The 23633-nt window shown below is 41.7% G+C and overlaps 1 protein-coding gene across 4 annotated transcripts in view; it reads left to right on the forward strand.

Annotated features, from left to right (window-relative positions):
* Positions 1–23633, forward strand: part of LOC137433916 (uncharacterized) — a 50258-nt gene that overhangs the window by 68 nt on the left and 26557 nt on the right. The window contains exons 1-8 of one of the 4 annotated variants that reach the window (XM_078783501.1): positions 1–516; positions 4196–4276; positions 5727–5781; positions 7232–7326; positions 10198–10293; positions 11314–11421; positions 11593–11678; positions 17370–17445. The exon at positions 1–516 is cut by the window's left edge and continues 68 nt beyond it. In XM_078783501.1, coding sequence (XP_078639627.1) covers positions 433–516; positions 4196–4276; positions 5727–5781; positions 7232–7326; positions 10198–10293; positions 11314–11421; positions 11593–11678; positions 17370–17445 — 681 coding nt within the window. In that variant the 5' untranslated portion in view covers positions 1–432. The remainder of the gene's footprint in view (positions 517–4195; positions 4277–5726; positions 5782–7231; positions 7327–10197; positions 10294–11313; positions 11422–11592; positions 11679–17369; positions 17446–23633) is intronic. The other 3 variants (XM_078783496.1, XR_013624347.1, XM_078783505.1) reach the window with 3 other exon arrangements.

Raw genomic sequence — 23633 nt, forward strand, 5'->3', positions numbered from 1 at the left:
GTCCAGAAGTCAGCAAGACCGAGACAGGATGTAGCGACTCATAAAGGGAACACTGACTCAAACAAAGACTCTTTCAACGCTGGACAATTGTAAAGACACGAAACGTACAAACAAGTACCATTGCCTTACGGACAAACAAAGCGTGAACACAATTTGGACTTCGTTCAAGCCTTTGTCGAAGTTCTTTGTCTGTTTGAACTCCCATTGTACAAACTTTCGACCCCGTTCCTGCACCATCCCAACTCTCCCGCCCCTCCTGGAAACTTTTCTCGAGTCTCCCCTGCCCCCGAAATCGAAGCCCTCGCGTCCGCCCCGCGAACTTGAGGAAGTGACGCCCCCGGATCTCACTGCGGGTTCACTCGGCCCGCTCTACCACTACCAGGGCTTGCTTCGTCCGGGTCGGCTGGATCGTGCTCTTCCCTGACGGCGACCATGTCCGAGCCTCTCCGAGCCGGCCACGCCGCGGGGCTCCTGGCGAGGAACGTGCAGAAGCGGCTGAGTCGAGCGCAGGAGAAGGTGGGCGTTGGTGTGTGTGTGTGTGTGTGTGTGTGTGTGTGTGTGTGTGTGTGTGTGTGTGTGTGTGTGTGTGTGTGTGTGTATATATATGTATATATGTATATATGTGTCTGTATCTGTGTGTGTCTGTGTGTGTATATGTATATATGTGTGTCTGTGTGTGTGTCTGTGTGTGTGTCTGTGTGTGTTCATATGTATATGTATGTGTCTGTGTGTCTGTCTGTCTGTGTGTCTGTGTCTGTGTCTGTCTTGGATTAGAAACTTTGTTCCCTATTACTATTATTATTAGTAACTTGAAATGACGTATTGCATGATGATGTTGGAGATGGAGGTTAAGTACGGTAGTTTGTGTTGTTTGTTAATAACCACGCTCAGACATTACTGGATCTAACGGTGATGAGAATAACAAGTAAAAGGTTTAAAAGGCCTCAATGATGCACACACAGCAGACAGTGAGAGCAGCGGAGGCAAAAGATTGCCTTCACATGTGTCGCTGATTCATTGAATCAGGTCATTGAGTTGAGTCATTGAGCTCGTTGAGTAATGGAGAATCCTTTAAGGCTTAAAGTTTGTGCGATTCGCATAAGAGGTGACGATTGATTGATTGGGCAGATGCCCCACAATCTTTTTTTTTAATTGTAATTTATTATTTGCTCTGTTTGTAGGGGTGGGGGGTGGGATTGAGGGGGTCAACCTCGATGGGGGTTGTTTTTTCCGACAGACGTGTGTGTGTGTGTGTGTGTGTGTGTGTGTGTGTGTGTGTGTGTGTGTGTGTGTGTGTGTATACAAATAAGATTGATGCCTTTTTTTATTCCTATGCAATTCCATACCCCTGGACCAATACGTGGAAGGTCAACGTCGCCATAAAACTTTTAATGTGACCATTTGGTCCAACATTGCTGTGTTGCACCCTTCAATTAATTTGGTTATGGCTTTAAACTTCAATGTTCTTCATTGTTTACCGAATTCTAAATAACCCGGTCTTGAACGGGTGACTCAACTTGTTAAAGAAAACCGCCATATGGTTTGGAGCCTGTTGTTGCCTTAACGGTCAAGGTGCCTGGCTTAAGATCTTTAATATGGGGTCTGCAGTTAAAGCCCCTGTCTTGCCGTTAAATAACACCAGGTGGGTTGACTCAACCTAACATCCTTCCGAGGTGGGCAAAATGAGTACCAGCTTACTGGGATGCATGAGCCATTGGAGTATCCTGCGTTGAAATGATGACCCGTCCTCGAGCCAATGACAAACTGCCCCGGCAACCACATGTGTCTGAAGCGTGAAGACGCTCTACGGACTCTGCAGTGGTTCTTCTTTCTCAATATGGTTTTGCCTGGTGTTTGGTACCACAGACTCATGATGCTGGAAACACAAATTGAAATCATATCTGCTTTGTTCTTTGTCTATCCAGTACTAATGTCCTTGTGTGTTTATGTTAAAGTACACTTCTGTCTGCTGTACACTGATATGTGCGATTTGATGTCTTGCTTGTACTCACTGTGTCATTTGTATACATCATGATTTGTATACATCATAATTTGTATACATCATGATTTGCATACATCACGATTTGTATAAATCATAATTTGTATACATCATGATTTGTATACATCATAATTTGTATACATCATGATTTGTATGCATCGTCATTTGGATACATCGTCATTTGGATGCATCCTCATTTGGATACATCGTCATTTGGATACATCGTCATTTATATACATCGTCCTTTATATACATCATCATTTATATACGTCATCATTTATATACGTCATCATTTATATACGTTATCATTTATATACAACATCATTTATATACATCATCATTTATATACATCAACATTTATATACATCATCATTTATATACATCATCATTTATATATATCAACATTTATATATATCAACATTTATATACATCATCATTTATATACATCATCATTTGGATACATCGTCATTTGGATACATCATCATTTGGATAAATCATCATTTGGATAAATCATCATTTGGATACGTCATCATTTGGATACATCATCATTTGGATACATCGTCATTTGGATACATCATCATTTGGATACATCATTTGGATAAATCATCATTTGGATACGTCATCATTTGGATACATCATTTGGATAAATCATCATTTGGATACATCATTTGGATAAATCATCATTTGGATACGTCATCATTTGGATACATCATCATTTGGATACATCGTCATTTGGATACATCATCATTTGGATACATCATTTGGATACATCATCATTTGGATACATCATTTGGATAAATCATCATTTGGATAAATCATCATTTGGATACGTCATCATTTGGATACGTCATCATTTGGATACGTCATCATTTGGATACGTCATCATTTGGATACGTCATCATTTGGATACATCATCATTTGGATACATAATTTGGATAAATCATCATTTGGATAAATCATCATTTGGATGCGTCATCATTTATATATACGTCATCATTTATATACATCATCATTTGGATACATCATCATCATCAACCCCTTCCTACATGAGCTCGCTCTGCGGGGAAATAGATTAATGCAAAAACGAAACTTTTTCACACCTGGGGGAATTCAAGAGAGAAAGGAAACTTTTTGGAGGAGATTCGTGCATGGTAAGGGGGGGATATTGGGAGCACATGGGGTCAAACTTTCTGCCGTATCTGCTTTCGTAATAAATAGATTCCCTCTTATTTCAAACGCAATTGTAAGGCTCTGTCTGTATTCTGCTGTCACATCCACCATGCTGTTTGACTGTTCTGAACTGAAATTTGCAATCGTGAATAATTGTTTCACGAGTTATCAAACAGTGACCACTATATTCGTAATGGGTGTGTGTCTGTGTGTCCGCAGCAAAACTACCCGATGATATCATCTGATCTTGATGAAACTTGGGTGGGAGGTTGATATCATGATCTAGTGGTGTCCTGCCTAGAGTGGGCGTATTGCGCCCATTGTGGGCGGAGCCACGCCCGTAAAAGATGTCCTTTTAGGGGGTAATCGAGTTCAAGCTACATCTTCTCCGAGGGGTTTGGTGGAATCTGACAGGGGTTTCGATATTTGGTTAGGCCAATGTCATGTGTCTAGCCCCACGGAGCTCGATTTTTCATTTTCGCCCCAAGGTCAAGGTCACAAGGTCACGAAATTTAGAAAAGTCGATTTTTGATGGTTTTATGACATTGTTCGCTTCCTGATTAGGGTGAAATGTCATACATGATCTTATATTATCACATACATCATGAAATACAGGTTTTCCAACAAATTTCAGGATCTTCGACCTTTGACCTTTGAAGGTCACAAAGGTCAAATTTTCAAGGTTGTCGGAATCGAACCGATTTTTCGGTATTGTGTGGCTAACTAACCTCATAACTGATTATACATTATTTTCTATCTAATTTCAAGGTCAGTAACCTTCGTTTTGACATTTCTGGGCCTGGCCTGTCTGGGCCTGTTTCGGTTATAGTCCGTCCTTTGTCATTGAATACCGCTCGCTCGTGAACCATCGTCTCTCCTGACTTGTCAAGTTTATTTATTTATTTATTGGTTCTAGGGTTTGGAGGAGTGGGGTCCGGAAAGGGGTGGGGTTTGGGTAGTTGTTATGGTGATGATTGTAATTGTCCATGTAAAGCATTGTTTACAGTTTATTTGGATTGCATTTAGGTTTTGCAGCGGCTGGGGAAGGCAGATGAGACCAAGGATGATCTGTTTCTGGAGTTGGTGCAGCGCTTCAACCAACAGCAGGTGTGTTGGCTTTTATGTGCTGTCTGCTGCGTGTTGTCTGTCTGTCTACTGTATGTTGTGTCTGTATGCTGCATGTTGCGTCTATCTGCTGCATTTTGCATCTTCTACTGCATGTTGCATCTGCTGTCTGCTGTGTGTTTCATCTGTCTGCTGCGTGTTGCATCTGCTGTCTGCTGCATGTTGCGTCTGTCTGCTGCATGTTGTGTCTGCTGCATGTTGTGTCTGCTGTCTGTTGTGTCTGTCTGCTGCATGTTGTGTCTTCTGTCTGCTATGTGTTGCATCTGTCTGCTGCATTTTGTGTCTGCTGTCTGTTGCTTGTTGTGTCTGTCTGTCTGCATGTTGTGTCTGTCTGTGTGTTGTGTCTGTCTGCGTGTTGTGTCTGTCTGCTGTGTGTTGGAATGTGCGTGTGGACCGCTGGTAGCTTGTAGCTGTTGCTGCGTTTTTGCCTGAGGAAGTAATGCTGAAATCTATCTATCTGGGTTCTTCCCAACATCTTTCGTCTAGGGCTAGGAGCCGCGAGGAGCTAGGGCTAGGAGCTAGTGCTAGGAGCTAGTGCTAGGTGTTAGGGCTAGGAGTTAGGGCTGAGTTAGGGCTGAGTTAGGGCTAGGAGTTAGGGCTGAGTTAGGGCTGAGTTAGGGCTGAGTTAGTGCTAGGAGTTAGGGCTGAGTTAGGGCTGAGTTAGGGCTAGGAGTTAGGGCTAGGAGTTAGGGCTAGGAGATAGGGCTAGGAGATAGGGCTAGGAGATAGGGCTAGGAGTTAGGGCTAGGAGTTAGGGCTAGGAGTTAGGGCTGAGTTAGGGCTAGGAGTTAGGGCTAGGAGTTAGGGCTAGGAGTTAGGGCTGGGAGTTGGGGCTTGTTGGGGCTTGTTGGGGCTTGGAGTTAAGGGAAGGAGCTCGGGCAAGGACTTAAGGATCTTTGTTTCTTTCAATTTCTCTCTACGTTTTCACATTTCTCGTTGTTCATTCTAATTCTTGCTTGTTCTTTCTTTTTCTCTTTCTTCATCTATCTGTCCAAGGAGAAGTTAATTATTGCAGAGATTTTTCTGCAAGGTTCACTTGGCTCGCCAGGATGGGATTGAGGGTTGTGGAGTAGCGGCTGAAACCCTAATCCTATCCAGGTTCCTCCTGATGAATCCATCTTTGCTTATTCGGGATCCTTCTGATGACTCCAATGTAGTATTTGGTTTTCCATTTCATTGCATCTGCCTGCTGCGTATTCCATCAATCTGCTGCGTGTTCCATCATTCTGCTGTGTGTTGCGTCAGTCTGCTGCTGCGTGTTGCATCTGCTGTGTGTGTGCTTGTTAACCCTGCCAATCATTGATCATCCTGATGTTATTTGTTGATCATTGATTGATCAACTGTTACATGTGCAATGAATGAATGATCAAATGTTGAAGCTTGTTTTCCTGTTAATCTGATCACCTTCACACCTCCCCCCACCCCACCATAGTTGGAGGGTAGCCGGTTGTGCAGAGACCTTCGTGCATACCTTGCAGCAATAAAAGGTTACAGATCTAAGGGACTTGCTTTGCTTTGATATATGCATAATGGGGAGATTTCTTGTGACTGTATTTTACCACTTGTCCTGCCTGGCCTGCCTGTGAATGAATATATGAATGAATGAATGATCGTTTTAAGGCCATTTTTCCCCGCTAGAGCGGGGGTTAGCCTTGCGGGCCCCATGACAATCATGGTTCCCTGTTTGAGGCAATGCTTTTATGGCCGGATGCCCTTCCTGAGGCCAACCCTTGGTCGCCTCTTACGATGCGCTGAGTAAGGCAGATGAGACCTAGGAGTTCAAGCTACATGAACTCTGTCTGTCTGCTGTTCTATCTGCTGTATGCTGATCACCAGGTCATCGATGGTAATAGGTACACCTTGTTGTTGAGGCAAGCAACAGCAGAGTCAACCCCCCTGGCGTGTCCTATTTTACAATGCAATGTAAAATAGGACACGGTGTACCTATTCTAAACCGGGGTACACACCGGGATCATTCATCCCAGTGAACTGGTACTCAATTTGCCGACCTCGGAAGGATGACAGGCTGAGTCAACCCCCCTGGCGTTAATTCAGCGATCGACCGGGATTCGAACCCAGGACCCGAGGATCCCAAGCCGGCACCCTAACCGCTAAGCCAACACCAGGCTTGTGTGTAACACCAGGCTAAGTTAACAACACCTTGCAACACCAGGCTAAGCCAACCTGTGTTGTACTGTAAATCATAATGTTGACGTTTTAAGCAGTGAAGCCGCTTCAATATTTAGCTATGTCCTTCCTTCCTTCCGTCCATCCATCTGTCAAAAAAATGAAGAAGAACCTTTTTGGCCCACCGTGTTTTATTGTAAGGGGTTCTAAAGTGTAATTCTAGAGGGTTCTAAAGGTTAATTTTAGGCGGTTCTAAAGGGTAATTATAATGGGTTCTAAAGGGTAATTCTAGAGGGTTCTAAAGGGTTATTGTAATGGGTAATTCTAAAGGATAATTCTTAATGGTTATAAATGGTAATTCTAAAGTGTTTCGTTCATTTCTAGGCTTTGGCTATTTCATATTTAAAATGCCAAACTGAACCGCTTCCTTTGGACACGGGTGCAATTTTTAAAGTGCCTTTTAAGTGATGAGTGAAATGTATTCTCAACTATGTGACTATTTATAGTTTCCCTTCCTGATGAAATGTGATCAGACATGGACTAGACCTTAAAATGGTAACTTGTTGAAATGTTTCTTCTGATCTTGGCAGAAAGCTTTATCAAAGGTATGCTTCAAGAATGTTTATGCAATGGGGGCACAGCAGTGAAAATGGTGAAATGATGGAACGATGGCAAAATCTTGTGTTGCTGGGAGCTTTGCTTTTTTTGGAGGATGAAGGAACTGACTGTGGTCAGAGTTTGCCTCAAAAATATGGGGTGGCCACATTCATTTCAGTGTGACTCATTCCACTTCCTGTTTGTTTGTGACAGTTTTACAAGAAGCTGGTGCTCGGTTGAATCAGGACCTAATCGAGCTTTATGACACATCTTGGCCTGGGCAGGAGGAACTTAATACGAATGTTGAGGCAAGCAACATTTATTTTGTCTAATCAAACACTGCACAGCTATACCATAGCCATTACCTTGCAGCAATTCTTTAAAGCGGTGTATGTATACGTAGTCCAACATTTACCGAGTTTCTTGAACTGCATGCTTTTGTGTCCGAGAGCAAAGTTCGTTACTGTATGCCATACAACAACATGTTCCACGTACCTTGAAATGTTGTGTATAATTGTAAAATGTTTTACCCTTGATCATGGAAAATGTCAGCCATGCTCCGTTTTGTCATATGTCCGTGGCTTTACAATATTGGTTGAAGGTACAGTGTGTAGAGCTCAACACCTCCTTCCCCACCTCTTTCCTCCCCAACCTCTTCTGGTCACACTTCTGCATCCATTAACTCATTTCTTGTAACCTTCTCCAAATGCAAGGTTGTCATTGGTGCAGTGTCAAATTTTGAAGTACCGGAGCCCTGCGAAAATGTGTCGGCCGTGACGTCATCACCAGGTCATCAAATTCAGGTCTCCAGGTCATCGCCAACGTGATGTCATCAAATTTTAACATGACACTAACCATTTGAGTCCCGAAAATTAGTGATAAATGAAATACACACATTTTACCATGATAAACAAAAGCTTAATAGTTAATACACATACACTTAATCTTACAAATCAGAATCCCCCTTTTAAGAAAAAGTTTGTTCATTTAGTCTCTAACCACCGTTTTTCGACAAAACTATGGAATTTAAGAAATAAGAGAAGTTTAATAAAAAAATATATATATATTTAGCACCGTGAGTAAGGGCTGATGGGATGGCCTAGACGTATGCACACGCACCTCTTGGCTGTCTAGCTTGGGTTTGAATCCCGACCCGGCTATAAACTGTGATCCCGCTGTTTTACAGGCAGCGTAATTCATCAATGTGTGTGCGGTGCCGTCTCTCGGATGGATGTTAAACCGGGTGTTCCGTCTGCCTGTATTAGTTATTTAGTTGGCTTTCACATTATTTGGGGTCTTTCTTGGAATTGCCGAAAGAAGATAAAGATTTTGGGCAGGATATACATCCGAGAGCATTGAAGGAGATGGCAAAGTAGATAGGCATGATTTTAACATGTACAATGTCATACTTATCTGTTTTGTCAACATGAGTCCATGTCATTGATGTACTATAGGCCTACCTTTGCACGGACAACGTGATAACCATTCTTCATGACAACAGCCACATCACTGTTCAACCCAGATTTCAACAATATAAAAAGGTTGAAAGTCTGCGTTGAAAGTCTGGACCACGCTGTATTCGGCCATTCATACTGGTCTGTGTTGCCAAAAGCCTGTATTGTTATAATTTCGCTCCCTAGACAAAGTGTCCAATGTATTGGCATATCCAAGCTTTTCGACAAGCCTTGACCCCAATTTTATGGCCATGAAAGCACAAAGAAGCCCAATAACTCAACCGATCATTGTGAATGTGGGTGATGTTTTTGTTAATTTTTTTTTTTTTAAACTGTTGCCGAGCTAAGCCCTGCCTTGGATTGATTGAGGTGCCAGAGTGGCACTCCGGTGCGCTCTGGTAAGACTACACCATTGCTTAGTTCACCTCCTCTTGTTTGTGTGAGTCCATCCAGTGTCATCCTTCACACCATTGTTTTAAATTGGTGGCTCACTGCTGACATGTGCTGTTCCCATGCCAACCCATTATTCATTCTATTCTCGACGACCTTACACCTCTGTTTACTTGTTACCTTTTCTCCATTGTTCTTGTTTATCTGTGCACCCTTTGTTCCCCTGAGCCCTCGACTCTGTTGCAAGTGCATTGACATTTAACCTTTTGTTGTCTGGCTCTTCCATCAGTTTCAACTTCGTTTTTGTATACAAAGTAGAGGCTTGTGGAGGAGCTGGAACATATAATGTATCAGGACATAACAGAACAAAAGGAACAGTAGAAAGAGAGGGAGATGTGGGGTGGGGGAGGGCGTGGGGAATACATCAACAGCAGAGTTAAAGGACAAAATAGAGGAAGACTTGCACAAAGAAGGGATATGGAGAGAAAGGAGGAATAGGGGAGGACACATGCAGTGGACAAGATGGTTACAGAAAGAAATCTTGGGGTTGGGGAGGGTTAATGGGGATAGAAAACATCATGGTTTTGGATTGTGGAGGATCTGAAATGGTGGTGAGCAGCTGTCTTGACGAATTGGAGTGAAGAATGCAATTGAAAAGAATGTGGACTTGTGTATAATCAACATATTGGAAGCAGGGTATGCTGTATTTTGTCATATTGTAATTTAATTGCATCAGGCAAAAAACAATTTTTTTGGCAAAAAAAAACTATTTTAGCAAAAAACAACAATATTTTGTCGGCAGAAAAACATTTTGTCAGTAAAAAACAATATTGTGTTGCCAAAAAACAATTTTGTCAACCAAAAAGCAATATTTTGGCAAAAAATATTTTGGCGGCGAAAACAACAATATTTTGTCAGCAAAAAACAACTATATTTTGTTGGCAAAAAACCTATTTTGTCAGCAAAAAAAACATTTTTTGTCGGCAGAAAAACATTTTGTAGGCAAAACAACAATATTTTGTTTCCAAAAAAACATCAATATTTTGTTGGCAAAAAAACACTATTTTGTCTGCAAAAAAAACAATATTGTCGGCAAAAAACGATTTCGTTGGCAAAAAACAATATTTTGTCGGTAAAAAAATATTTTGTTAGCCAAAAAACAATATTGTTTCTTTGTTTCTTTCGTGAAATATTGTTTCTTTAGTGAAACCATTTTTCACCACATCATCCAACACCTTGTTTGACTCGAGATATTGTTGTGATTGTGGTATTGGCAAAGCTTTTGCTTGAGTTTGGACTACGAGCCTGCTAATTATGATGGCATATGTATGGCAGATGTCTTCACTCCTCTGGGACGACTATCATGAAAAGCTTGAGGGACAGGCTTTGATCTCTTTGGAGAACTACCTGGCGCAGTTCCCTGACATCAAGGTGCCGTTAACATATGCATGCATGTATGCATGTACACTTGTACGTAGAAATCTAAAGTTGACTACATTGTATAAAAAATGCAAAATAATGTTGAACTTGCTTATCGCACTTACCACTTAATGTGTACGTTATTGTAGTTTAAGATTTATCCAATGCCTAATATCCATATCGAAGTGGCAGCATCTTTGTAGTCATGGTACCACCACTCTCTTTGCTCAGCCAAAGGGTTAACTGCCAAAAATCTGCTTCTCCTTGCCTCCCATGGCAGTTAACATACTTCAACCAACCTTCTGTCGATCCAATGCATTGCAACAACCAGGCTCTTCTTCCAAAAACATATTTATCATATTAAAAAATTTAATACAATTTGATCCAGCTTTGTAATATCACGAGTTTACTCAAATATCCAATTGGCAGTGGCAGTACATGATATTAACCTGACCATTCTCACCAACTTGGGCAGCTCAGCTGCATCTTTCTTTTGAAATGATCGATAAGGACAGGAAACTAAGATTTTTCACCAAAAGTGGTGAATAAGTACAATTGTTTGAGAACCTGATCATAGTTGACATTTTATAGATCAGCATCTACAGTGAGGGAAAGCAAACTAAGGACCAAATTCAAACACTGCCTTTTTTGCTGCTTATTATCAATTGAGAACAATCGTATTTCCATTGTGAAAGTACAAAGTCATTTTGATGCAGGAGAAGGCTGTTTGAGTCATCAAGACTGTTCTAAATTTTATGCTTAGCCATCACACCCATGGGAGCATTGTTATGCCACAACCTCTGAAGATTTCATATTATGTTTTTGTTTTCCTGCACTGAAATACCAGTTTGCATTCAACCTAAGAGATGTTGGGTTTTTTGTTAGTCATTGTGGGAGCAGATTATGTTGGCCTTGATTTCACTATTGTGATCACATTTTGCATATTTTGTACTCTGTGCAGATAGAAACAGCGGAGGATTTTGTACTGGTGAGATGTACTAAATGCGGGACTATTGCGCTACTTTTGAACAGGCTCGAATAGCAAAGCGAAGCCGCAAGCTGGTGGACTATGACAGTGCTCGGCACCACATGGCTGGCCTTCAGCAAGCGAAAAAGCAGGACGAGGCAAAGCTGACTAAAGTGCGCGTGCTGTGATTTATTTGTATTATTTCTTCTCACTACCTCCTCTCAAGCACCTGACCATTTTGATGAATAACCAACTTTACTGCATTGTTATATCGTGTTTATGGATTCATCAATGCTCTTGTCTGCCATCACGCTGGGTACAGTGTTTACATTTTGCATTTACAGGCAGATGAAGAGTTCCAAAAAGTGCAGAAGGTGTTTGAAGAGATCAACTCTGAGCTGCAGGAGGAACTACCCATTTTATGGAACAGGTGATCCAAAGACCTATACATCAGCAAAGTTTTACAGTACCAGAAAGAAGGCATTGGAATTGTAGGAATTGTTGACGAGTGACATTCCAATGCCTCATTTCAAACAGGACTTTTTTGAGCACTTGCTTTTTATGTAAATGGAAAAAGCTTGAAGAATGATGCACATCCTTTTACGTTTCTACCAGCCTTTTGCATTTGCATCAATATTTGTTTTTCCCTAATGACACATCCTTCCTCAAGAGGAAATTTACCATCTCGTACAAAACTGGAATTTCACTCGGTAGAGTGCATACTTCTGCCAGGCTGAACCCATTGATATTTTGTATCCCATTGATAGGCCATATCCAGATTCAAATCTTCACCAATATCTAATCAATCCGTCCTTGTCACACACCCGACCTGTCCTCTAAGATTCGTCCAAATACATCCATGACAGACAGACAGACAGACAGACAGACAGGCAAGGAGGGGTGAAAACATAAACTCTTTCCACTTTCAGTGGCGGAGGTAATGAACAGATTGTGGGGACCTAGCATAAGCATTATGATCACCTTGAAGTTCAACCACATACTTCTGTCTGTTGAGGACTGGTGATGGTCTGCACCAGCAGACAATAATAAATCGATGGATTTTATGAGCTTTAGGTTGAGAAAATCCATTGTTACATCTGCCACTGAAGGTGGATGGAGGTCTGTCTGTTTGTCTGTTTGTGCGCAGTACTACGTCTACATCGTTGCACATAGCATCGCCATACTTTACACACGTATTTGCCTTGTCCTGGAATAGACTGTGCCCAATTTTTTACTCTCTAGGCCCAAGGTCAAGCTCCAGGTCACCCAAAACGTGAAATCAGGGGGGTCGAGTTTTCATTTAAAATATATTTCAAACCATTATAACTCTAAAAGTACTAGAGATATGCATACACTTACTGTTACTGACATATAGGAAGTCACATACGACATTTAATTTGGCACCATGACCTTTGACCTTGAGTGACCTTAAAAGGTCAAACTCAAGGTCAAAAATAGTTTTTTAACCAATATCTCTGTCAAACATTATCCGATTCCCTTCGAACCAACACCCCTGGAAAAAAAAAAGAAGTAAATTCCCAGCAAGTCCTCGGTCTCTGACCGATTTCTAGTTTGTTTGTCTGTTTGTTAGCAGGATATCTCAAAACATTATGGACGAATTTGGATGAAACCTGATGGACAGGTTGAGTGTGTAGCAAGGATGAATTGATTAGATTTTGGTGAAGATCCAGATCCTGATACTACAATTTTACATTTTTCAAGTGTTTTTCCACCATTGAGTGATGGGGCCAAAAACGATATATAACATGATATTGCAAAACTTTGTGGACGGATTATGATGAAACTAGGTGGATGAGTTGGTTAGGTGACAAGAACAAGCTGATTCGATTTTGGGTCAGGTCCAGATCCAGCCTATCAGTGGGATCTTCTCTTCAATCTTTCTTCAACAATGTAAACCTTCAACCTGGTGTAGGTATGTGCTCTACTGAGTGTCGTTCTAGTTCCTCTTGGATCTGTGTACGGTACCTTTTTCGAAAATTGTGTTTTAGTAACATTTCAGGCACCTGGTACAAGATGCCAACACTTACTTAGCAAGGGAAATATCTCGATTCTATAGCATAACCATGAATCCTCACTTACGTTTTGGCATAAATGTTTAGGAGACTTGCTGGAATTTTTTTTTGCGATAGTAGCTTCAAAATACAAAAATAGTAGCTTCAGAATATTGAAACTTCAAAATGCAAAAATAGTAGCTTCAGTAGAAAAAATAGGAGTACTATTGACATCTTTGTTGATTCACAGGCTAGGTTAAAGCAACAGTCACAGCAAATTTTCATAACCGTTTTTCTTTGTGTCGTACACTATATAGTCCACCATATTTGGCTCTTATTGTTTAGGGAAAAAACTAAAAACAAAGATCCCCTTTGGTATGATGGATTGCACAGCCTACACAGCATGACAAGGATTGCTGTGAGTCGGTGATCCAACTGTTTGGTGAAATTCCAGCAAGCCAATTAATTTTAAAAAAAGTCTTTCCCTTGTGTTTTTGTGAAAAAAAAACTCCAATGATTAAATTAAATTGAAAAGGACAATTAATTTTCATATCAGAGTTGAATTGGGCAACGTTTCCTTTTTGGACATTTTTTCTAATGAAAAAGGTAAACTTTCATGTGTCGAGTATACAAAGAGACGATTGTATCAGTTTTGTTTATAGACGCTTGTATAAGGTTCATCCATCAAAATCCAATTAAGTGTTTTCATCTCAATTCCTACTGTTCTTGTTTTATTTTTAAAGTTATTTTTTCCTGGCACATATATACATTGACTTTAACTATCCTGTTATCCTAAGTTGTACATCTTTGCCCCCTCTCTCTCAATGCATTGTATGAGGAATCTAATGTATTTGAATATTTGCAATTAAAGGATGCATAACAAATAATTCCACAATAAATCTTTAAAAGTTAAGGGGTTTAAATCTGCACTTTCCCCCTCTCTTTTGTGTCCTTCCCCCTCTCTCCCCATCTTGTCTGCCGCTCCCCTTGTTTTTTGTGTTTTGTGTGTCGGTTTTGTGTGATTAATGTTCGTTCGGTCGGTCTTTTTGTGTGATTAATGTTAGCTCTTTCACGAGCCTCGATCTTGTATACAAAAAAAACAAAAAAAACTAGTGACGATCTTCATTGTGTATAAGTACCGCTTATTTATTTTGTATACACAATCTAGGCTCTCAGAAGAGCGATGTGACGCAGGGTATATCGGAATCACGTTCACAGAGGTTTCGTAACAACAGGCGGATGCGAGAAGATAGGGAATGCGATGAATGAAAAGTAGGAAAGGAGATTAAAGGGAACGTAGTGGCTTGCTAGTAACCTACCCCAATGGAAGAATTTGTAAACAATGCTTTAATATGTGTAGGAGAAAATGATAGGGTAGGTTTGGGTAGGTTTGGGTGCTGTGGAGGGGGTTTGTTGTTGATAGAAAAGATTATTCATTGGAATGTCGGATTACTGCATCACGCTGCCAATGGGCCTTCATAGCTGGCAGCAGAGACAACCCATACATCCAACTATGTCATGCCACCATGAACCTGCAGCACTTTATTAGTAGCCACCAGGCACATCCGTGTTGATGGTTGAAGGGATGTGAGAGTTGTGTGCTGCAGTAAGGCCATCCACATGGTATGTCATTTCCTAGCACCGAGTGTGGCTGTAATCGTGAAGCAAAGCTTTGCATTTGTTATGCGTGAACAACAGGCGTTTGTTTTGTAGCACTGTGTACATGATTGGCTGACACGTTGAAAGTACTTGCAGGAATGCACGGCTGTGGTGCTATGCAGTGTATACAAGTGCTGTATGCTGGCACTCCAGAAGCTGCATATAAAGACGAGTTCTGTGGAACATTGCAAGCATCTCGACAGCCATAGGGAGAAGCAGTTTGCTCAGGTGCAATTGAAAGTCACCGAGCAGATGAGATAAGTGTTCGAGCTAATGTTTTCCAAGGAGACAGTGATGAATGTGTAAATGCAGTGACTTTGTGTCGAGTAGCTGTCGAGTAGGCTGAGTAGCTGCATCAAGTTGTGGGTAAGGGCCGTTCCTAAAGAGCTGGTTGCTCACCTGTGGTGGGGGAGCCAATCGGGAAGCCAAGCGTGAATAGGGGCAGCGTTACAAGGAAATAACCTACAAGATAGCGGTCGGTCTTCTTGAGCAGGTATTCCAATTCACTAAGGAAAGATAAGAATGAAGAAACCTGTTAGAGGACATCAAAGTGGCACTGAGAAGTGATGGTGATGAGATTTCTTGAGAAGACTGAAGTCCAAGCATCGTGTACTTTAAAAAAACAAACACAGCTTCCGGCTGGATTAATCCTGAAATCCTGTGCGAGGAATTGGACCTTGTGTTGAGTGGTTTGAGGCCAGGTCGCTTCCTCTGGGAAAAATGTTAGCGGCCTTCAATCAGAATTTGCCCACATCTCAAATTCAGCATCAGAGATTCATCCCAGCGACTGGAACCGTCAACAGGGAGTTGCCATCATTTCACCTGCACAAATTAAAGCATTGTCTACAAATTCTTCCATTGGGGTTTTTTGTGGTTCTCCGTAAATTTAATTGTTAATGCATAACAAGTGAGCATCTGCAGGGCTTTACTTTTGGACCAAGGGAAATAGATTTCAAGTTAAAACTGCAAGCAGAGCATGTCATGAAGCAGCATAATCTGCCTATTCCATATGCTAATGTAAGTCTGCGGCGGGCAGGATATCCTCAAGGTACGCACACTTGCCTCTGAGCTGCCTAGCCTGGGTTTGAATTCCTACTCGGCTATAAACTGCCATCCAGGTATTTCACAGGCAGGGAAAAGCATCAATGTATGTGTGCCATCCTTTGGATGGATGTTAAACTCGGTTTCCTGTCTCCCACTACTGGTCTTGTATGGTGGTCAAAGGTTCCACGTTATTGTCCGTGAAGAGTCGGTGAGCTATCGCTGACACTTTGCGCAAACTACAAGCTCCTGCCCTGAGTGGTGGTAAGGCAAAGGCAAACTACCCAGTATAAACCTTGCCAAGATCCTGCTTTGGCAGTACAGACGCTGTATAAAGAGTATTGTAAATCTCATCTCATCACGTAAGATTGCGGAAACTATAACGACACTCGGTAGAGCGTGTACCTCTGCCAGGCTGAACAGTTTGTTTTGTATAGCCCACTGATAGGCTGAATCTGCATCCGTACCATAACCCAAATTCAATCTGCTCGTTCTTGTTATATACCCAACTCATCCACCAAGTTTCATCCGAATCCGTCAACTTTTTGAGATATCGTGCTATTCAGTCCATCATCTTTTGGCCCAATCTCTCAATGGTGAAGAATCGCTCAAGCAATTGTAGTATTCGGATGTTCACCGAGATCTAATCAGTGTGTCCTTGTCTCACACCCAATCTGTCCACCAAATTTTGTCTGAATCCATCCACACCCTTTTGAGATTTCCTCTTCATAGACAAACAAACAGACAGACAAATTGGGGTTAAAACAACCTCCTCTACCTTGTTTGGCGGAGGTAACAATACCCAGAATACCTTTAAATTAAAAGGGATTCACCATCTTTGTAAAATGTACAGCTAACTATGTGACATTGGCCACAATTTGAACTGTCAGACGGATCATTTGTAGTTCACGTGGTTACCGTTCCAGGTACAATGTGCCTTGACCGCGTGGTCCAAAGTCGATATGCTCTAAGATTTAACAACTCGTACAAGATATTTTAAGAATGAAAGTTTTTGTTTGAGAAATACTTTGCATTTCTCTTGGTCTGCCAACTGTGCAATGTGATCACCAGACTCTTCAGTGAAGTACACAATTTTGATGCAAGCAACCAGTCACATGATCCATTCTTTGCCTGGCACATTCACATTGTTTATCATTGTAGGGGAGAGCAATGGGGAAGAGCTGTATGGAATTGTTGAGATATGACTCATGTTGGCTGTGTACCATGACAAAAATTGTTGTTTTTAACTGCTTGCACAATAGTTGTCAGCTGTTCCTTTTGGAAATATGCACTGTGCTGATGCCTTTATACGGGAGAGGAGGGGAGGGAAGGGAAGGGAAAGGGGGAGTTTGGAGATACATCAACGTGTGAAACGTCCTGTTTTCCTGCTTTTTGTTTTGTTTTGACAGTCGTGTTGGCATGTACGTAAACATGTTTCAGAACCTTGCATGCATTGAAGATAACTTCCACAAGGAGATTGGCAAGGTGAGGGATGTAACTTTTTCAGCAACCTTCTTTGCCACTCTGTTGGTGCCACTCTCAATACTTATGACATGCTAAGTAAGGTGCTGATTTATTTGATGAAGAAGATTCTGCAATTTTGTATCACTACCATTTGACCAGCCACTCTGACATGGTACAACTAAGAGATTATCAGTGTTGGATTAATCCCTTCCGTTTTGGCCACAAGCAAGTGTACACTGCCTGCCTTCTAATACAAGTAATGTTCATAAAGCTTGTGTATATTATATTATGGTGCAGGTGAGCGGATGTCCCCATAAAGAAATGTCCTCGAATCCTGGCTATCTTGGTAGTTTGCACATGCCGATTGTGAGTCATTTATCTTAACGGTGAGATAAAATGTCAAAATTCATTAGGAAACGAGAAACTTCGCTCTATCAGGAAGTGGGAAACTTGGCTTCTAATTCTTGAGGTAGTGCTCTCAGTTTCTACAGTCTTGAACACATCACAATCCCATATAAATAGATTTGATAAGAAACCCAAGTTGTGTCTGCCGATATTTGTAGGCTTCATTGTTCCATCTGAGTTGCACCTTCCGGCACGCACTGGTTTGTCGAGTGGACTTTCACAATAAGCATTGGAGATTCCAAAACATTGACGTCTGGAGTTGCTTATTCCCGTAATTTATCTTTTTCCTCGCCTTACAATGTTGCAATCTGCTTTGCATCTCTGCTTTTGTAATCACTCGCTTTAGTTACCAACTTTTTCTTGACTTGCCTGATAAAGTCAAAGTCTGTCGGTGATTGAAACTGCAGTCCTTGACAGGATGGTGTGGAGGGTAACGACAACAGCACCAGGTAGAGCGCATACCTCTGCCAGGCTGAACAGTTTACATTTTGTACCCCACTGATCGGCCGCTCTGCATCCGTACCTCAACCAAAATCTAATCGGCTTGTTGTTGTCACCTACCCAACTCAGCCACCTAGTTTCGTCCGAATCCGTCCAGAACATTTTGAGATATCGATATCATTCTATCCATCATTTTTGGTCCCACCTCTGAGTGGTGAAGAATCACTTTAAAAATTATAGTGTCTGGATCCAGTTCTTCACCAAAATCTAATCAATTCTTCCTTGTCACACACCCATCCGGTCCACCATCTTTCGTCTGAATCAGGCCAGAGCATTTTGAAATATCCTGCTTACAGACAGATAAACAAACAGACAAACAAACAGTGGTGAAAGCATAACCTCCGTCCACCTTCTGTGGTGGAAATGATCATAAAACTAGGCAAACTGATGATGCAACTCAGAACTCTATCCGACTTCAGATTTGTTTTTTTGTTTTTAACTCAACTGGACTACTGTCCAGTTGAGTTCATCACATACTGAACCCTCCAGCGTCCGTTGTCTGTCGTCGTCGTCTGTCGTCCGTTAACCTTTCGACGTTAACACTCCAGCGTCCACAAATATCAACCGATTCTGATCAAACTTGACATGCAGCATCCTTACCCAAAGGACCAGGTTGTTATTACATTTCAGCCCGATCCGTTGAAAAATGGCGGACTTAGGCGACCATTTTGTTTTTGGTCATGAAAACGACGTTAACACTCTAGCGTCCACAAATATTAACAGATTTTGATCAAACTTAGAATGTTTAACCCTTACCACACAAGGTAGGCTGCTATTGCATTCCAACCCGATCCGTATCAAAATGGCCGCCATAGGCCGCCATATTGTTTTCAGCTCCGAAACGACGTTAAGACTTTAACGTCCACAAATATTTATGGATTTTGATCAAACTTGGTGTGCGAGACTCTTACCACACAAGGTAGGTTGCTATCGCATGTTAAAATTATTACACAAGGTTGTTGGCTTTTCATTTAAGTCAAATCTAGTACAGACAACTGACCTACTTTAAAGTTGTCCAGTCAGTTCAGTTGAGTTCTGCTTCCCTGGAAGCTCTAGTTTGTATACAGAATCGAGGCTTGTGAAAGAGCTAACATTTATCACACAAAAAAAATCAAACGGACACACAAAGTATATAACAAAGGGAGCGGTAGACAAGATGGGGAGAGAAGGGGAAGCACACAAACACAACATTTGAGAGCATGGACATCGGGAGAACTGTGGGAGGGAGAGGGCTTGGGCTTGGGGGGAGGAGGCATGGGAAGGGGGGGGGGCGGGGGGGAATGAATGAATGAATGAATTAATTAATGGCAAATCATGAAAGATGAGTAATTATCGGCATTCGTACAATGAGGTGACGAGATCAAACGAGATTAAAGTGGCTAGTTCAAGGCGTCCAGAAGGTTTTGTAGTTTAAAAAAAAAACCACATTTCATCACCACACGTATTAGGCTATAAAGTGGACCTCACGACTACCATGACTACTTTAGTGGACCAAATTAAACCCATCTTGTAGGTTCTGCCAAGGGAGAAGTTTGCCTGCTGATTATAGACCTGACATTTTACTGGAGCTGATTTGGGCAGGAACGTATTTGTTCAGATTGGCCTACTCTTCACGAAAGACACCCTGGGAATTTTAATCTCCATCAGCTAATGTTGACAGATGGTCCACCCATCTGAGGGACGGTGCACACCTTGATACAATACTCTGCCTCAAAAGTACCAATCAGACAGTTTATATTGTGAATGATAATCAAACCCAGACGAGACGACTCAAAGGTAAGTGCGTTACCTCTGCACCATCCTGTTCAACATAAAAAAGGAATTGTGACAACACTTTTCAAGTATTTAAACTCAGATTTTTATTGAGGTCACTGGTATTTATTGAGGTCCATCATTCATTGTATCAATGTTTACCCACTACTTTAGCACGTTGAGTGTGATGACCAGTATTTGTTTTGGCAGAGACGCCTCAGCTGCTGGATAACAAGAAGATAATAGTGATGTTGGAATTATTAAGCTAACAAGCTTCAAGTCTTGGAAGGCTATTATTCTTGCAGGGATTATAATTTCCTCTATATTCAGTCTCGCAAAGAAGGGGATATTGCCAGACTATTGCAATGTCCCTGCCACTGATAAGCCAAAGGTGTGGTGGCCAGTCTGTCCATTTGTGTGTGTCCGCATCTATATATTTTCACGTTAAAATGGTTTTCTCTGCAACCACTTGTCCAATCGATGCAAAACTTTAAACATAAGAGGGGCTCTCCATGACGAATATTTTATTGCCAACTCTGATGTCATAGGTCACATGGTATGGCAGCCATATTGGAATAAAGGGGAAAAAATTGGACAGCATTTCCTCAGAAACCACAAAATGATTTTTTTTTTGAAACTTGGCATATTTCATCAACTCCCAATGGGGTATATAGGGTGATAATGATGATGTCACCAGTGAAGTAGTATTCCAGCTATAATTGGTTGAATTGAAATCTTTATCCCAAAAAAATCTGAAACTTCATATATCTGATCTGTGACCCTATGTGAGTGTATAATTAAATCTATGATGTTCATAACCTATGTCAGGAAACAAGACAAAATACGGTGCATGGACGGTATGGGTATATGGGCCATAATAGCAGTTTTTTTCTTCTTCAGTGGGCCGTAATGGTAGCATGTTCAGTTAACGATGGTATTTTTGTTCATAATTAACACGCGAGGCGACACTATGCGCTCTACAAGTGCCATTCTAGTTTGACACATTTTTCTTGGAGATGTTAAATGTAACTTTGTGAGGTTTGTAAGTCACGAGATCTAGTGGATATCCTCAAAAGAAGCTGATTTGTCTCAAGGCTTGGTTGGCCAGATTGGATTTGCGATATTTTTAGAACCTATCAATGCGAAACTTCACATACTTCATGAATGGACATTTAGTTTGTGAAGAAGTATTTCTAAAACAAAATGGCCAACATAATCCAACCAATTTTTTTTTTAATGTCGGTAAATTCATGAATTTTGATGTAGAAAACTGTTATATATACACTGGACTTACTAGATTGTATCAATTATCATTTGACTATTTGTGACTATATCCTGCGAATCCTTCCTAATCAATCAATAACCAATATGATTTCCATGGCAACGAAGACGTTAATGTCCATTTCAAATAGAAAAACAACTTTTTATTGGTTCATAGTTATGCCAGTTTCAAAAATGCAAAATTTGAAGGTTCCCATCTGACCCCACTGCTCATATTATGATGCTCCGGGTTCAAGTCATAACGTGTTGCCCTTCCTGGCACTCTCGCTTCGGGCCCTCCCTGGACTCCCGGCCTCGCTAACTAAATTGCCCAACTGGCATTTCCTGTAGGTTTTCCGTTGCCCAGGAGGCCCCAGGCCCAGTGATTATCCTTCACTACCCTACTCTAACCACTGTGCCACACTCCCAGCTGTACACTGCACATTTGCACTTCACTCAATAAATTATTCCCTGTCCATGGTTACTCACCAGCATCCTTGCAGCTTCCATTTCCTGAAACATCTGAATCCCCCTTCAATCTCTGAAATGGAGATTCCTTCCAGTTAGTGGGTAGTGCTACTCTCATCACTAATTGCACACTCACTTCACACCATTCCACACCTAAAATGTGGTCTCCACGGCCCATGCACTCCAAAGTTTCACACCAGCTCCTGTAGCATTCATTCCCTCATCCATCCCAATTCCTGTGGAAGCAGAAGGGAGGAGAAGGAAGACATCCTAAGGGATGTCCTTAAAATTACATCAATCTGACCCATGTAAAATTTGAGTTTCAGAATTCCAATTCCCTTTGTCACAATTTCTCATCAAATTACAATGTCTCCTGTTCCTTCTATCTCTACTGTTCGTTAGTCTGCCTACACTACTTCTGGTCTCTGTCTTACCCCCTGGACTCCTATGGCACCCCCACAGAACTCCATAACCTTGGTCGCTACTTCCACCATTCTGGTTAGTCCTCTGTGGGACTCACACGGGGCCCCATATTAACCATCTCGGTGTCTCCTACCCTTACACCAATCTTTATGGGCACACCTTTACAATTTGCCTGCTGTGTTGTCACCTTTCCTTTCTCCATGGCTGATGGAGGACACATACCCAATTTGTCTGGCGGCCTCCACCTGTTCTGTAAGGCTTAGGGTGCCACGTGGCACGCACACCTGGTGCAGTGCTCTTTTAATTCTCATGGGCCTCCTAAAGGCGGGAGCCCGGCCTCCTACCCATAACTATATCCCAGGGGATTGCATGCATTCGTGCTCTACCATGCGGCACCCCCTGTTTGCCAGTTGGCTGAATCATAGCCGGATCTGTAAACTCCGTAAGGAGCAATCTCGGCCCTACACCTAACCAATCTGTCATTACTGGTAGTTCCTCAGACGGCATTCCTTCTCCCTCCTCCTCTTCTCTATCTTGCACACATCACCACCACCATGCACCAGACACACTCTCGCATGTGTCTTCACTCACACACACCCACGTGCTCTCCAGCACACACATCTTGCTGGAAGGAGCCCCGATCCAGTCTTCCGCTATTTGGATGTGGTCTTCTGTCTTCTCATCCTTTATGAGTGCATCCACTGACGTGGCAAAGACCACCAGCTCCAACAGATAGTAGCACCCCTCATCCCTCCTCTGGCATTATATCCATTTTTAGCTATTCTGCATGACATCATCACTCTAAAATCCCTTTTGTAGAGTTTTCCCCCATATAAACAATTATATGGGACCACCATGACTTTTCATGTGTTTAAAAGATTTGTGTTCTAAGCTTCTAAATGTTTTGTGGAGCATTCTGTAAATTAAAAACAACTTTGAGGCCATTTAGGGGAAAATAGAGGAGATATCGGAAGGTTTGCTGCGGGTAAATAGTAGGGGAAGGAAGATTGAAGCTGCTAAGAGAATGAGAATGAGGATGAAGCACCAGAGAGACATGAGATGGATAGGTTGTCAGGAAGATTGTTTAAAAAAAAAAAAAAGTTTGGGAAGCTTCAACTACTTTTGCTTATGTACAATGTAGATGCCTTTTATAATACCACTTGTCTTGATGAATGTACTTGGGATAGAGTTGACTTCCTAAAACTAGAAGCAACAGGTCTTATTTTTGAATTTCCACCAAATTGTTGGCCCCAATAGGCCACAAATTGCCGGACCATTATTGGCCATTGAAGAAATAATTTTGAAATACATGTGCCCTATTGAAGATCTTGTAGCGTACAAGATCATTCCGTGCCCTGTGCCACTTTTGTTCAAGTTACCACTAAACGTTTCAAAATTTG

The sequence above is a fragment of the Myxine glutinosa genome, chromosome 1 (genome assembly GCF_964187855.1).
Source record: "Myxine glutinosa chromosome 1, kmMyxGlut1.1, whole genome shotgun sequence".
Classification (NCBI taxonomy): Eukaryota; Metazoa; Chordata; class Myxini; order Myxiniformes; family Myxinidae; genus Myxine; species Myxine glutinosa.